General features: G+C 52.2%; 1 protein-coding gene across 1 annotated transcript; it reads left to right on the top strand.

Annotated features, from left to right (window-relative positions):
- The first annotated feature begins 3,980 nt into the window (after positions 1 to 3,980).
- LOC136546600 (uncharacterized) lies at positions 3,981 to 4,570 on the top strand. The gene has a single exon (XM_066538572.1). It carries the CDS (start codon positions 4,132 to 4,134, stop codon positions 4,396 to 4,398), a length of 267 nt encoding a protein of 88 aa, XP_066394669.1. The 5' UTR covers positions 3,981 to 4,131; the 3' UTR covers positions 4,399 to 4,570.
- Positions 4,571 to 15,121: the final 10,551 nt, after the last annotated feature.

Genomic DNA, 15,121 nt, shown 5'->3' with positions numbered 1-15,121 from the left:
ACTCCTCGCTCCTCGGTGCTCGCCGCCTACGCCGGGGACTCCTCGCTCCTCGACGCTCGATCATCGCCACCTACACTAGGGACTCCTCGCTCCTCGGTGCTCGGTCATCACCAGCGACACCGTGGACTCCTCGCTCCTCGGTGCTCGGTCATCGCTAGCGACACTAGGGACTCCTCGCTCCTCGGTGCTAGGTCATCGCCGCCTACACCGGGCACTCCTCGCTCCTCGGTGCTCGGACATCGCCACCTACGTCGGGGACTCCTCGCCCCTCGGTGCTCGGACATCGCCAGCGATGTTGGGGACTCCTCGCTCCTCGGTGCTCAGACATCACTGCCTATGCCGGGGACTCATCACCCCTCGATGCTCGAACATCGCCAGCGACGTCGGGGACCCCTCACTCCTCGGTGCTCGGTCATCACCAACGACGCCGGGGACTCCTCGCTCCTCGGTGCTCGGACATCGCCGCCTACGTCGGGGACTCCTCGGCGCTCGGTCATCGCCAGCGACGCCGGGGACTCCTCGCTCCTCGTTGCTCGATCATCGCCAGCGACACCGGGGACTCCTCGCTCCTTGGTGCTCGGACATCGCCAGCGACACCGGGGACCCCTCGCTCCTCAGTGCTCGGACATCGCCAGCGACGCCAGGGACTCCTCGCTCCTCGGCGCTCGGACATCGCCGCCTACGCCGGGGACTCCTCGCCCCTCGATGCTCGGACATCACCAGCGACGTCGAGGACCCCTCGCTCCTCGGTGCACGGACATCGCCAGCGACGTCGGAGACTCCTCGCTCCTCGGCGCTCGGTCATCGCCAGCGACGTTGGGGACTCCTCGCTCCTCGGTGCTCGGTCATCGCCAGCGACGCCGGGGACTCCTCGCTCCTCGGTGCTCGGTCATCGTCAGCGACGCCGGGGACTCCTCGGTGCTCGAATCTTGCTACGTCTCATCGGTGTGCTATCAAGCTGTTCCATGCTGTTCGGATCAGGGTGCTAATCTTGGGAAGCACATCTAGGGTCTTGATACGCGCATGTCAGACGACGTCGGCAAGCTTTCAGACTTCTTTAACCCTGCTACAAGATTCATTCTTCATCTTCCAACAGGCTCGGGGACTAAGTGGGCACACTTCACCTTGTGGTGAATGTGCTTGTTCTTATCTCGAGGCTACGCCCAGGGACTGGCTGCCTGCTCGGCTGGTCTTCTACTTTCTGACCCTGGCACCACGTGACTACGTCACCTACTGTCAGGCTCGGGGACTAGCTGTGGGGGTATGCCCCCAAGACATGGGCTACGCCTCTAGGGGTGGCTCGGCCCACAAGGTTAAGGCGTGCACAGCGCTGCTCGGCGTGCACCGCAAGACATTGTATAGTACCAAATAGGTTACTTTACTTGTAACCCTACCTCCTCCAGAGTATATAAGGAGAGGTAGGGGTCCCCTAACGGATAGGATCCATAACGATCCATCAGATAGGATCTACATATGGATCAATACAATACACCAAAGACACAGGACGTAGGGTATTACGTCGATCAGATGGCCCAAACCTATCTAAATCGCTGTCTCTCGCCTTGTGTCACCATCTGGTTCCAGATTACGCGCACCCCCACCGACAAATCTACCATCGCGGGATATCCCTCGGTGGACTGCCGAGCATATTCGTCGACACTAAGCTTCTGGACATCTGCAAACACTACGCCAACATGAAAGGTTGGATTTTGCATATCCTCCTCACTAAAAGATTAAAACCTCAGTCTTACATCACCTTCCTCATCTGATTCTGGAAGTTCCAAACCTTCATCATTTGTATCCTCTTCATCACTTCCCTGTATAGGTCCAGATATCTCTAGTGTCTTCAGTTTGTTGCCTTTGGCTTTCTTGTGGTCTTTAACCTCTACATGAGAAGTTACAAGGTCATTAAACAGATTTGCATCTCCCTCTTCTATCTCATTATCACTGTCCCAAAGCACATCATCTTCACTGTCGACAGCTTGATCCACCCTTATGTTATCCAAATTTGTGTAGAAAACTGACAACTTTTCTTTAGGATTCTTCTCCGCATACTGCACTTTGCTTGGGCTGATGACCTTTGGTAATTCAGTCACTGGATTTGCAACATCATCCCAATCAACTTCACTGAACATATCCTCATGAACAAAATATACTACCAGATTTTTGACAACCTCTGCACATGTTGCCATTACATTGGTGTCAGTATCTGAAACTATGAGACAAAGACCATTTGCTAATATCTTCCCTGGTAGCAGCCAATGTATCTTCAAGTCTTCATTGCTCTGGTAGCCTAGCTTTTGTGCAAAGTCCGGAAACCACAAAGGAGAGAATGTATCTGTCTCTACACGATCAAACCAAGACACCTTGATATCGATGTATGATTTAAGATGACCCGAACCAACGAAAAAACTACCATGGTGAATCTCGATTGTGAATTCGTCTCTACAACCACCTACAGATTGGACAAGAAATAGACCAAATAAGGTGCCTTGTAGTGAAGAACAAAAATGACGAAACCCTAAACTTTTGTTCCAAATCGACGACCAGACATGGCAAAGTCTTGCCTTTCTACCTCATGTGCAACATCTTAGCCAACCAAATCCAACGATTCGATGAGGGGAGGCACCGATCAAACTTACCGTACACATGGGGAGGCGCCCCTTTCGGCCGCAACATCGCCACCATCCTTCGATCTTGCAACAGAAGACGACTCTAGTGCGATTACTTCCTTCCGACGTCTCCTGCTCCTAGCGCAGACAGTCTCAACTCGCCACCGATCCTCTAGCCGCAGCCCCCCTCGACGCCCTTGCCGCTCTCCGCCGAGGAGCACGAACAGACAGGAACGTGCGGAGAATAGTTTGGGGAGGGGGCTGATTTGTTTGACATACGGGAGGGCCTAATTGCAATACGAGATGACGGCGTCCACGGGGTCAGCCACGGATTGGGCCTAAACGACACCAAAACATAGATTATGGGCTAGCTTAGTATAGGGGCAGGCCATGCACTTTGCTCTTATTATTATTATTTTGGGTCCTACCTTTTTTGCCATCTAAGTTTTATATACACTTGGTGATTTTCATAACTGAACTCCGTAGAAGTAAAGTGCACTGCGATCTTAGTAGAAGTAAAGCATTTTCATCGAAATGGAATCCGATCCTCGCTGGTAGAGTACATGATTCCGGGTCCGCCCTCGAGCGGTTCCTGGAACTTTCGGTACTTCTTCCGTCCTTGCTCCGCCGGTCGATAAAAACTATTCGGTTCGTAGGGTGGTAAGCTAAGATGCGGCCACTTTAGGATCAGAATTGAACCGCGCGGAGCTGAAGAAAAGAATCACGCATATGCAAAACCCAACCAGCGAACCGAGTGATGACGAGGTGATCACACGCCCTTTCTTCGTTCTCCATCCTGGTGGTCTTTCCAGGCAGCAGGGGAATCATCAGGAAAGTAACGAAGCGAACGTACGAACGCTGAAACACAATCCCGTTTGCTGCTCACAAAAGAAAAGAAAAAGAAAAAAGGGCATCCGAATCCTCCCACAGACTGAAAATCTATCCCCACGACCACACAGTTTTCTGACATCTGTTTCGTCGTTCGTTGGCAAAATCAAAGACGCATACACGCTGCATGCGGAACTCGGATGTGGAAGCGACGACGGGAGCAAGTACGGACGTATCTGCCCATGGATCGAGTCCAAGTGGCCACCCTCCTCCTCCCAGTGCCCATGGTCAACACAGAGCACATAGGACATAGGAGTATGCCGCACCAATCACTACGAAGCTGCCTAGTCCACGGGACGCGACATTCGCCGGCCGGCTCCTCCCGCAGTCTCGTCTCGTCTCCGCAGATCCACGCGCTCACACGGCTCCCTTCCTTTCCACCGTGTTGCTAGCTTGCTACTGCCTCAGCAAACGCGTCAGCATCCAATCCCCAACCGACCCACCGGCGACCCCCTCTCTCTATAAGTAGTAGCGCGCCACGCCCCGACCGAGCACCGGCAAACCCGCGCCAACGAACTCGGCAACTCGCGTACATTCCAGCCAAAAACACACGCACGCCGCACCGATCAAGCACCTGCCTAAGCTTCCTCCCCCAGTACTTTTGGATCTAGCTCAATCGGCTGTGCGCGACATGGCTTCGTCGAGGCAGCTCGCGGCTCTGGCCGTGCTCGCGCTCGCGCTGGCTTTCCTTGCGGGCGCGAGCGTGGCCAGCGCCGCGAGGCCGGCACCTGCAGCGAGCGGCGGCGGAAGGGGCGTGGAGGTGGGCACAACGCCCGTGTCGTACCTGCAGATGTACCCGGCGGCGGCGGCGGCGGTGGTGGAGAAGGCGAGGGAGACGGTGGAGATGCTCATGGCCAGGCTGCCGGCCGGGCCCAGCCCCGAGGGCCCCGGTCACTAGCGTATCGTGCCATCGGATCGGTGTACGGGTTGACACGTACGAAACAAATGACGTACGGAGCAAGTGTATAGATTGTCTGTGTTGGCCATGATATACTTAGTATATGAATTGTATATAAGTAAGCTCTGCTAAAGTGCTAAGAGCACGTACTTAGTTTTATATGATTCTTTGATACCTTTACTTGTCACTAGATTAGGCTGTGTGCGGAACACTTCCATTTGTACTTTTCTTTTGTACCTTCTGCTGTTTAAATGAGATTATGATGAATTAAGGTGCAATTATTGAAGGGAAAAATTTTGCATCTTTTTTCCTTCAAAGTTCAAGTGCCGTGTGGCTAATTTTCTTCTATGTTCTCAAATAAATTAAGAAGATGTATCTGCTCGTCTAGTCGACGGAACATGCATGTCTCTTTCTTCTCCGCTGTTAATATAGCAATATGTATGTTTAACCAGATTATGATGTATCTGCTCGTCTATATATATAGGAATATGTATGTTAGTGTAGTAGTTTGTGAAGCTTTGATGACGTGCAACCTGCAACCGCTCCGCTCGTCAAATTGTGAGTACACACATACTGAAGAATGACCCAAATCTGACCACGGCATTATTATTGATGCATGACGAAACGGGAAATATCAAATTATACTTGGTCACAGAAATGGGCCAAGCACTGACACTGCACGTCTATTAATTTATTAGACTGCCTCAAGCATGCATGTGCTCTGGTTATTATGATCTGATCTGCATGTGTGTGGACGCTGAGCTCGTTGCTTCCACTTCTGCTTCGTTTTTTCTTCCGTCCGTCAAATCCATGCGTGTACAATATAATTGAGCAACTTAATAAGAAATGACAGCCAGCAGAAGCAGCACGCCACAAATGTGCACGGCCTCGCTTACGGTCAGCAAAAGCTGCTGAATGCATGAATTCAACACGCACCAACCAAGATGTAATGCGACTTCTTTGCCTCTTGCTAGCTGCTATGGCCCTGTTCGCGTGTCCTTGAACCCGGCTTCCGTTTGTTTTTTCATCTGAAACAGTGTTTTTCTCTCGCAACATTTCATCCGAAACCGTGTTTTTCGTCCATTTTCCTCAAAAACCCTCCAGCCTACGCTACCGTGCTATTTGGTTCGTAGAATTAGAATAGTAACACGAATGAAAATGAAGTCAGTTCAAATCGTATGTGTTGCTGGCTTTAATTCCTTACATTTGCGTTACCAATGCTACAACCAAACAACACCTACGTGTATTCATAAAGGCATTCCCAATATAGAAATCATCATAGTTTCTATAGATATTAATTATACTGTCACCTAAGCGTTTTGTTGATGTGGCAATGTAGTTATTGAAGAAAGAGAGTAAAAATCATAGAAACCGGGTCTAAGTTAGAAACCATGTCTACACAAGAACCAAGACATGAAGGAATGTGATTGGTAGAGAATGGAGAGAAAATGTATGTGATTGGATAAAAAATTATTCGGTAAAAACTATCCATTGAGACCATGATTTTTATATGTAATGTCTATGAAAATTAATAGGTATCGGATAGCATTGGGACTGCCCTAGCATATTAACGTAGGCAGAGTAATACACAAGCATTGTATTTTTTTTATTGAAAAATCCGCTATCTGGCTTGCATTAATGAGAGGAGAGCAGTTATACTCGGCTTTAGGCTCTGTTTGGATCCATGTGATTAAACTTTAGCTCATTACTTTAGTCCAAGGCTAAAGATTAGCCCTTAGAATAAAGGGGCTAAAGTTTAGCCCATGGGACGGTTTGGATCCAGAGGCTAAAGATTAGCCATGTATCTTACTATGAACCATTTGTCCCTAACTAATACTCATGCGCAGGACTAAAAGGGGGTGGGTGGGGTAATATGGCTCTTTTACCACGAAGGGACCACTTTTAACCCTCTTTCGCCCACCTTGGAGGGGCTAATGAAAAAGAGATGGGCTAAAGTTTAGCCCCACTTTTAACCTATAGATTCAAATAGGGCCTTAGTTCTTGCCAGGAGTGCGAACAGAGTTTTGCATCCAGCCCCTCCTGTCTTATATATAGCAACATATAGTTTACAAGAAAGTTAAATTAAACAACTCTAGCCTATAAGGTCGCTAGTTGACACGCTCATATCTGTTAATTCGTTGTGTGCTCACGAATCATGATGCATCGGCATTTCAACGGGTGTTCAGTACATCCCGCTTGCAATCCCTATTTCCCTTCACTGTCATATGATCTTTGTAGGTACGTCAAATCAGCCGGAAAAAATAAGCAATAATTGAAAGGGTGGGACTAGGAAATACTCAATAATTACTATATTGGATCCGCGTTTACATATATAGGCATTGTGGGGAGGCTAAGCAGGCTCACACGCCATATTACATTCCAACACTCCCCCGCAGTCTAAACTGGGAGCACCGCGAACATTGAGACTGGACCTAAACTCCGTGAACACGGACGTCGGCAAACCCTTGGTGAAGATGTCAGCGTACTGGGACGAAGTGGGAACGTGCAGGACGCGGACTTCACCGAGGGCGACTCGTTCTCTAACGAAGTGCAGGTCGATCTCAATATGCTTGGTTCGCTAATGCTGAACCGGGTTGGTGGAGAGGTAAACGGCGCTGATATTATCGCAGTAGACCACTGTAGCACGACGGAGTGGGCAGCGAAGCTCTATCAGAAGTTGGCGCAACCAGCAGGCTTCGGCGACTCCATTCGCGACTGCTCGATACTCCGCCTCTGCACTGGACCGAGACACTGTAGGCTGACGCTTGGACAACCAGGAGATGAGATTGTCCCCGAGAAACACCGCATAACCCGAGGTGGATTTGCATGTGTCAGGACAGCCCGCCCAATCTGCATCGGTGTAGACAGTGAGATCAGCTGGAGAGGTCCGGTGGAGGTGTAGACCGAGATCCAATGTACCTTGAAGGTACCGGAGAATGCGCTTCAGAGCGCTCAAATGAGGTTTCCGTGGGTCATGCATGTACAGGCAGACCTGCTAAACAGCATATGCAATGTCTGGTCTGGTGAAGGTGAGGTACTGAAGAGCCCCGACAAGACTGCGATACTGACTCGGATCAGCGACTGAAACACCATCAGCAGAAAGCTTGGAGTGAGTGTCCACAGGAGTGCTGCTCGGCTTGCAGTGACTCATACAGGCGCGGTCCAGAATGTCCAGCATGTACTGTCTCTGAGAGAGAAATAAAATGTCACCTCTGCGCTGAACACTGACACCTAGAAAATGGTGAAGAGGCCCCATGCCTATCATGGAGAATTCCTGGCGAAGTGCTACGATAATTCGATGGAGGAGGCTCGGAGACGATGCAGTGAGAACAATATCATCAACATAGAGTAAAAGAAAAGCCATGTCAGCACCTTTGCAGTAGATGAACAGCGACGTGTTGGACTTGGCCTCGACAAACCCGAGTGAGGTAATGTGAGAGGCGAAGCGACTGTGCCAGGCACGAGGAGCTTGCTTCAACCCATAGAGTGACTTGTTCAGGTGACAAACATAATTGGGCTTGGAAGAGTCGACAAACCCAATTGGCTGTGCGCAGTAGACTGTCTCAGTCAAAGTGCCATGGAGAAATGCATTCTTCACATCAAGCTAGTGAATTGGCCAGGAGCGAGACAGTGCTAAAGTGAGTACCATCCGGATGGTCGCTGGCTTGACAACTGGACTGAATGTCTCATCATAATTAATGCCTGGACGCTGTGTGAAACCACGAAGCACCCACCGGGCTTTGTAGCGGTCAAGAGAGCCATCTGACTTGAACTTGTGACGAAAAACCCACTTGCCAGTAACAAGGTTGACGCCAAGAGGGTGAGGCACCAAGGTCCAGGTGTCGTTTGCCTGCAAGGCATCAAACTCGGCCTGCATAGCAAGACGCCAGGTCGGATCCGAAAGAGCGGCACAGACGGACGAAGGTACTGGAGTGGTAGACGAAGCCGTCATGTGGAGATTAAGACGATCCATGGGTTGCCGAAAACCGTCCTTGCCACGGGTGCGCATGCTGTGCGCATTAGTGACAGGAACGATCACCTCCATGGTCGTCGTGGTGGTGCGGCCAGTGGTACAGCCGGCGCCGCTGGCAACAACCTAGGATGCTGAGTCCGTAGGGGCAACAGCACCAGCCAGATCGTTGGTAGGGGCGCCAGTTGAGGGGGACGCGGTAGCACTGGACATTTGGGGCGCTGAGTCCGTAGGGGCAGCAGCACCAGCCAGACCCGTAGGGGCAGCAGCACTAGCTGGACCGGCGCCAGGGGTCCCAGGTGCGGCATCCATGCCGCCAAGGAGACGAGTACCTATAGGCACAGCTCTTGGCCACATAGGCGAAGAGGAATCATCAGCATCATCCAAGAACGCAAGTGTGTTTGGGTCCTAGGGGGTGGACATCTCGGAGAACAGAAACAAAGTCTCGTCGAATACAACGTGACGGGAGACAATGATCTGATTGGAATGAAGATCGAGACATCGATATCCTTTGTGATCGGATGAGTACCCAAGGAAAACACACAAGGAGGAGCGAGGTGATAATTTATGTGGAGCTGTGGACGAGAGGTTGGGATAGCAGGCACAGCCAAAAACTCGAAGGTGAGTGTAGGAAGACTGTGTGCCGTAAAGAGCGAAGAAAGGGGTGCGGCCGGCTAGTGTTTTGGTGGGGTGACGATTGAGAAGGTAGGTGGCAGTGTGGAGTGAGTCAGCCCAATAAATCGGAGGAAGGCTAGCCTAAAACAGAAGGGATCGCACGATGTTGTTCACGGTGCGAAGGGTGCGCTCGGCACGTCCGTTCTGCTGAGAGGTGTATGGGCACGACATCCGAAAGATGACTCCATGAGTGAGGAAGAACATGCGGGCCGAGGAGTGGTCAAACTCGCGGCCGTTGCCGCACTGAACTGCCTTGCTGGTGGAGTCAAACTGCGTGTGCACATATGAGAAAAAGTTAGAAAGAACACTGAAAGTATCAGACTTGAGGCGTAATGGGAACGTCTAGGTGTAATGAGCGCAGTCATCAAGAATGACTAAATAATATTTATAGCCTGACACACTAACAACTGGAGAAGTCCAAAGATCACAATGTATTAAATCGAACAGATGTGCAGCGCGAGAGTGTGACACACTAAAAGGTAGGCGCACATGGCGACCTAGCTGACAGGCATGACAAACATGATCAATATGGCGCTTATTACATGAAATAGCATTGGAACTAATAAGTTTGGAAAGAGCCTCATGTCCGAGATGACCAAGGCGATGATGCCAAGGGGTGTTGGATGACGTGGTGGCAGCGAAGGCAGTGGGAGTGCTGGATGGTGCTGGGAAGAATGGGTAGAGGTCACCCGTGCTATTGCACCTGGCGATCACGCTCCATGTCTGAAGGTCCTTCATAGAGAGACCAAACGGGTCAAACTCAATGGAACAATTATTATCAGTGGTGAAACGACGTACGGAAATCAAATTCTTAATAATGTTTGGTGACACTAAAACATCAGAAAGAACAAGAGGACGTCGTGTGGTGGAGGAGTGTGACCCAATAGATGTAACGAGAAGCGAAGCTCCGTTACCAACAATGACAGATGAAGGACTAGATGACGAAGGATGGTGAAAGGTAGAAAGAATACCAGCATTGTTGACCATATGGGCACCGGCGCCGGAGTCAACATACCACTCGGCTGATGAAGGGGGCGTCAGCGTCATGGTGTTGAAGTTGCTGATGAGGGCAGATGGGTCCCAGGCTACGCCCTGCATGGGCGTCCACTGCTGCTGCTGCTATGGCGGTGATGGTCCTCCATACCCGAACCCTGGAGGAGGTCTGAGGGTGTACAGCTGCTGAACGTACGGCTACTGCATGTACTGTTGTTGTGGCTGAGGAACAGCAGTGAAGGCAGCCGGCGGAGGTCGAAATGGCGTCCCCGGACCGCCTGGTGAACATGGCCAGAGCTGCACGGTGCCCGTCCATGGGTTGTAGAACGGTGCTGGGGAGCGATAGCCGCCCCACTGTTGGAGACCTGCTGCTGCTGGTTGCGGCCGTGGCCACCGCAGCGATGGCCAGTGCGCTGTGAGCCCCCCAGGCCAGCATGCCCACCCGGGTCGCCTTGGCTCTGGCTGCCCTGGCCGCCTTGGCCATGGCCGGCATGGTTGACCTGGCCCTGGTCTGCATAGGAGCGCCCAGCAGGAGGGCGCGGGGTAGTGACGAGTGCAGTTGTCGTAGAGGATGGTGGCAGGTCCGATGCCTCGGCGGCTTCGCTTGCAGCAACATCGTCGATGTCGATCTCCTCGAGCAGGAGGAGCGTGTGAGCCTCCTCGAAGGTGGGGAAGGGTTGCCGCATCTTGAGGTTGGAAACCATTGGCCAGAACTTGCCATTGAGCCCACGAAGAAGAGTCAGGACCAAAGTCCGATCCCTGATCGGATCGCCGAAGTCGCTGAGGGTTGCCGCCATCGTTTCAAGACGGTGGCAGAAGTCGGTGATGGGGGCCGACCCCTGTTTCGTCATGTGGAACTCCATCGAGAGCAGTAGGGTGCGTGATTCGCGTTGGCCGAGGAACTCGTTCTCGAGGTAGATCCACGTGCCGCGCACGTTCAGCTTGCGGTTCATCGTCGACTGCTAGAGGTCGGCGTGGATGGTGCAGTAGATATAAGTGAGCATGGTGCAGTTCATCTACACCCATGCCGGTCGATCGGCGTTGACGACGTCGGAGAGGGCGTGGTCCATTAGGGCATACTTGCCCAGGACAACGAGGAACATGGACCGCCACCGGTTATAGTTGTCGGCGGCGCGATCCAAGACCAGGGGCACACAAACCTTGATGTTGAGGACGGCGATGGCGGCGGCGTGGACGGCGGCATACTTGGCTTCATATGTGTCGAGGGCCGCAACGCGGTCGGCCTTGGCCTTGTGGGCATGCTCCTCGCGAGCCTGACGTGCGGCGTCTGTTTCTGCCTTGCAGGAGTGAGTTCACGCGACGCAGAACAATGGTGTCGCTGTGGCGTAGAACAAGACACATCGGCGGGCGGATGACGCGTAGCGCGGCTTCACGAGCAGCAACGTCGGGCGACGTCGGTTGGGCGGATCGTGCATAGATGACGCGAGACCGCGAGACAATGACGTAGATCGTCGGGTAGCGCGTCGGGCGGGTGGATCGCGCGTAGATGACGTGAGATCGTGAGACAGCGACGTAGATCATCGGGTAGCGCGGGGAATCAGGCCGGCGAGCGAGACAGGCTCTGCGATGGTGGACCGGTGAGTGGGACGGGCTCTACGATAGCGCGATCGATCGACCGGCGAACACTGGTTCAGCGGCGACACGATTAGGGTTTGCGAAAGCAATAAACGAATCGTCTCATGATACCATGAAAGAGTAGGATTAGGAAATACTCAATAATTACTATGTTGGATCAGCGTTTACATATATAGGCATTGTGGGGAGGCTAGGCAGGCCCACACGTCATATTAGATTCCAACAATAATAACCCGGAAGAATTATCGACTTGCACCGCTGAATATAGAGCTATCCTCATTCGTGCAGGCTACAAGAAGTCTAAATTTTTTACTCAAAAAACAACAAGTGCAAATTAAAGAAGCCATCCAACCATAAATTTGAAAGCCATGCCTTCCTACCGCGTGCACGTACCATTCACTAGGTAGTGCAATGCCATGCCCGCGATGAGTTCATCGATCTGGTTAAAATGTTGTAACATGGCTTTGGCGAGTGGCGAAGGCCCCTGGCAGCGGGGTGTCGCCAAGGCATCTTCGAGCGTCTCGGGGCGGAGACCGGGCGCTGACTAGGAAATTTCCCGATCATGCTCGAGGGGTCATCACGGACTCCACCAAGGCCAGGCACGCATCCCGTCGACCGCTCAGGCGGGCGTCTCCGGTATTACGGGCGGAGGCAGCCTTATCTCTAAACTAATCAAACAAATGATCTTGCCTAAGTGTGCGCAGGTACTCAAACACGGGCGCTCGTGGTCAGCGCAAGCGCGCCAGCATGGCCCCTGCGCGGCCGGGCGGAGACCTACGCATGATGCCTCCGCCCGGACTGGCGAGGACCCTCCAAGGCGACGGCGCGCCACTGAGGATGGAGGCCAGTGGCAGGGCGGAGACCAGCTGGTAACTCCTCTACCCGGACCGGCGGGGACTCTCTGAGGCAACGGCGCGCCCCTGAACGCGAAGGCCGGCGGCGAGAACCATGGCCCCCACGCGGCCGGGCGGATACCCACAGGGGACATCTCCGACCGTCCGGCGGAGACCCGCCAAGGAAGCGGCGCACCGTGAGGGATGAAGGCCGGTGCCGGGGAGCCAGGCCTTTGGGCCGGAGACCAAGTTACAATGGGCCGACTGCTCATGGAGGCCCATTACTTGGAAACGGTGTGGCAGAACTGCCCCACAAATAAGAGGCTAGCGGCAGAATATTCCAGGAATGTACTGTAGCAGTTGAGGTGCATTGTAATAAATTCTGTCATATGGTAGTTGAGTCCTATAAATAGGGGACACTTGTAACCATGGAAGTTGGTTGGTGAACGAATTAATGAAACCATAGTTTTTCGCATCATCCCCTTACTCACCACTATCCCCCCTGTCGCTCGTACCCAGAGCCTCCGCCCGAGGCCGGCTGTCCCAGGATGGAGGCCTTGGTCTTCGCCACGCAGGTTGAAACCTCTAGTTTCAACATTAGCGCCCATCGTGGTTGAGCCAAGGCAAACCAACGATGGCAGGGAAAAGAAAGACCACCACCAGAGCAGCAGCGACCATAGGTCAGCGAGGAAGGCCTAGGCGCAACATTCGTAGTGCCTACGCAACCTCGCCAGCGGAGGATGACACCAGAGCAGACGCCCAGGGTCAACCACCGGAACCCCAAGACCAAGAGATTCAAGATCCGGAGGCCCAACCAAACTCAGACACAGCATCCGAGCAAGAACTGCAACAGCTGCAAGCACAGTTGCAAAGAGCGCAACAAGAGAGGGATAGAATGGCAGCAGCATTCACAGCTAATCAGCAAGCTATTCAAGCGTCAGCACAAGCAGCAGAAATAAGGCAGCAGTTGGCAGTCCTACATGCTGAGATGCTAAGTATGCAGCATGCAGTACCAGCAACAACCTCCGTAATCCCAGCCTCCGCAGCAACACCAACTGTAGCCATGCTTCAAGGTTCTACGCCAGTGATCAGCTAGCCGACAATGCCATCTCAGGTAATGCGGAGGCCTATCGATCCCAAGTCCCCACTATCTGAAGGCATACAACAGTCGCCATGGCCAACATCGTACAAGCCAATCACACTACCCAAGTTCAATGGAAAGACTAACCCCCATCAGTTCATTATGAGTTACGAGGCAGCAGTAGCCTCCGCCGGTGGAGACGATGCCGTCTTGGCAAAGTCATTTGTCATTGCAGCCGAAGGTGACGTGCTGGCTTGGTATTCTATGCTCAAACCAAGCACAGTCTATTCTTGGGAGAACCTTCGGGACAAGATATTGGCAAACTTCGAAGGGCTAACAGCACAGTCGCTGACTTCCATAGATCTGTTTTAGTGCAAGCAAATGCAGGGAGAAACACTATATGACTACTTTCGGAAATTCATGCAACTAAAGGCGAAGGCACCAGATGTCCTAGATGAGATCGCCATTGAAGCAGCGATCAAAGGCCTCCGAATTGGGCCGTTCGTAGCACACTTAGAAAGAGAGAAACCAACCTCCATTCAGTAGTTGTATGACGAGTTTGAGAAGTACTGCAGATCAGACAATGACCTACGCAAGAGGCTGGAGGAGCAAGGTCAAAACAGACAACAAAACAGTAGCAAAAATTCCTAGAAAACCTATACGAACCAGAATGTATCAAATCAGAAGCTAGGCCAGGGGCAAGTGCTCAGTATCGAGGGTCAACCCCAACACAAGCAAGGGCAATAGCCAGTGCCAACACGGCCGGAGACCCAAACAAGGAACCAAGGTCGCTAAGGTTACCAAGGAAAAAACTAGAACAGAAACCAAAGCCAGAAACAACGCAAGTCATATTGCGTCTTTCATGGCGAAAATGCAGGGCACAGCACCAAAGATTGTCCAGAGATAAAAGAAACACAAGAAAGGATGAAGAACAGGCAGACTGCCCAACCTCCGACACAGCAGAGCGCAAGAGAGGTCAACACCACATACACAACTGGCCACCAGAAGTACTGCCCAATGTACCCAGCGCTAAACGCAACCCAAATACATCCCTCCACACTGGCCTCTGCCTATTACCCAAACTTCTTACCAGCATGGCGGTCATCACCCTCACAGCAGCCTCCGGCGGGCAACTATAGGTTGGAGGCAAGCCTGACCTACATAAACCCAAAATCTCCCCATATAACCTACCTCAAAACAAACCCACCGGAGCAAAACCGAATAAGGTTCGAGCCTCTGCAGCCACAGCAACACATGCAGCAACTGCCTCCGCCACCACCACACAACCAACCCGTAACACCAAAAAACGAGCCAAACCCAGAAAACCAAGTCAACCCTCATGGAGCACTACCAACAATAGGCATGATATTGCCAATCGCCGGAGGATCATCGATGGAGTTTCAAATGAAAAAGCAGAAAAAAGATCACCTCCACCTGATAAACAATGTAGCAGTCCAAGGCCCGGCGAAACACACAGATTGGTCTAGAGTCCCAATCACCTTCACAGAAGAAGATCTCCAGCTAGAGAGCTACCCTCACGCAGACGCAATGGTGATCAAGACAAACATAGCAGCA

Source organism: Miscanthus floridulus, chromosome 3 (genome assembly GCF_019320115.1).
Source record: "Miscanthus floridulus cultivar M001 chromosome 3, ASM1932011v1, whole genome shotgun sequence".
Lineage (NCBI taxonomy): Eukaryota > Viridiplantae > Streptophyta > Magnoliopsida > Poales > Poaceae > Miscanthus > Miscanthus floridulus.
Note: the sequence above shows the minus strand (reverse complement) of the source record. Positions and strands in the feature narration are given on the sequence as shown.

Bases quoted from the DNA above. Each gene is read 5' to 3' on its own strand.
- LOC136546600 (XM_066538572.1), top strand. From the start codon at position 4,132: ATGGCTTCGTCGAGGCAGCTCGCGGCTCTGGCCGTGCTCGCGCTCGCG.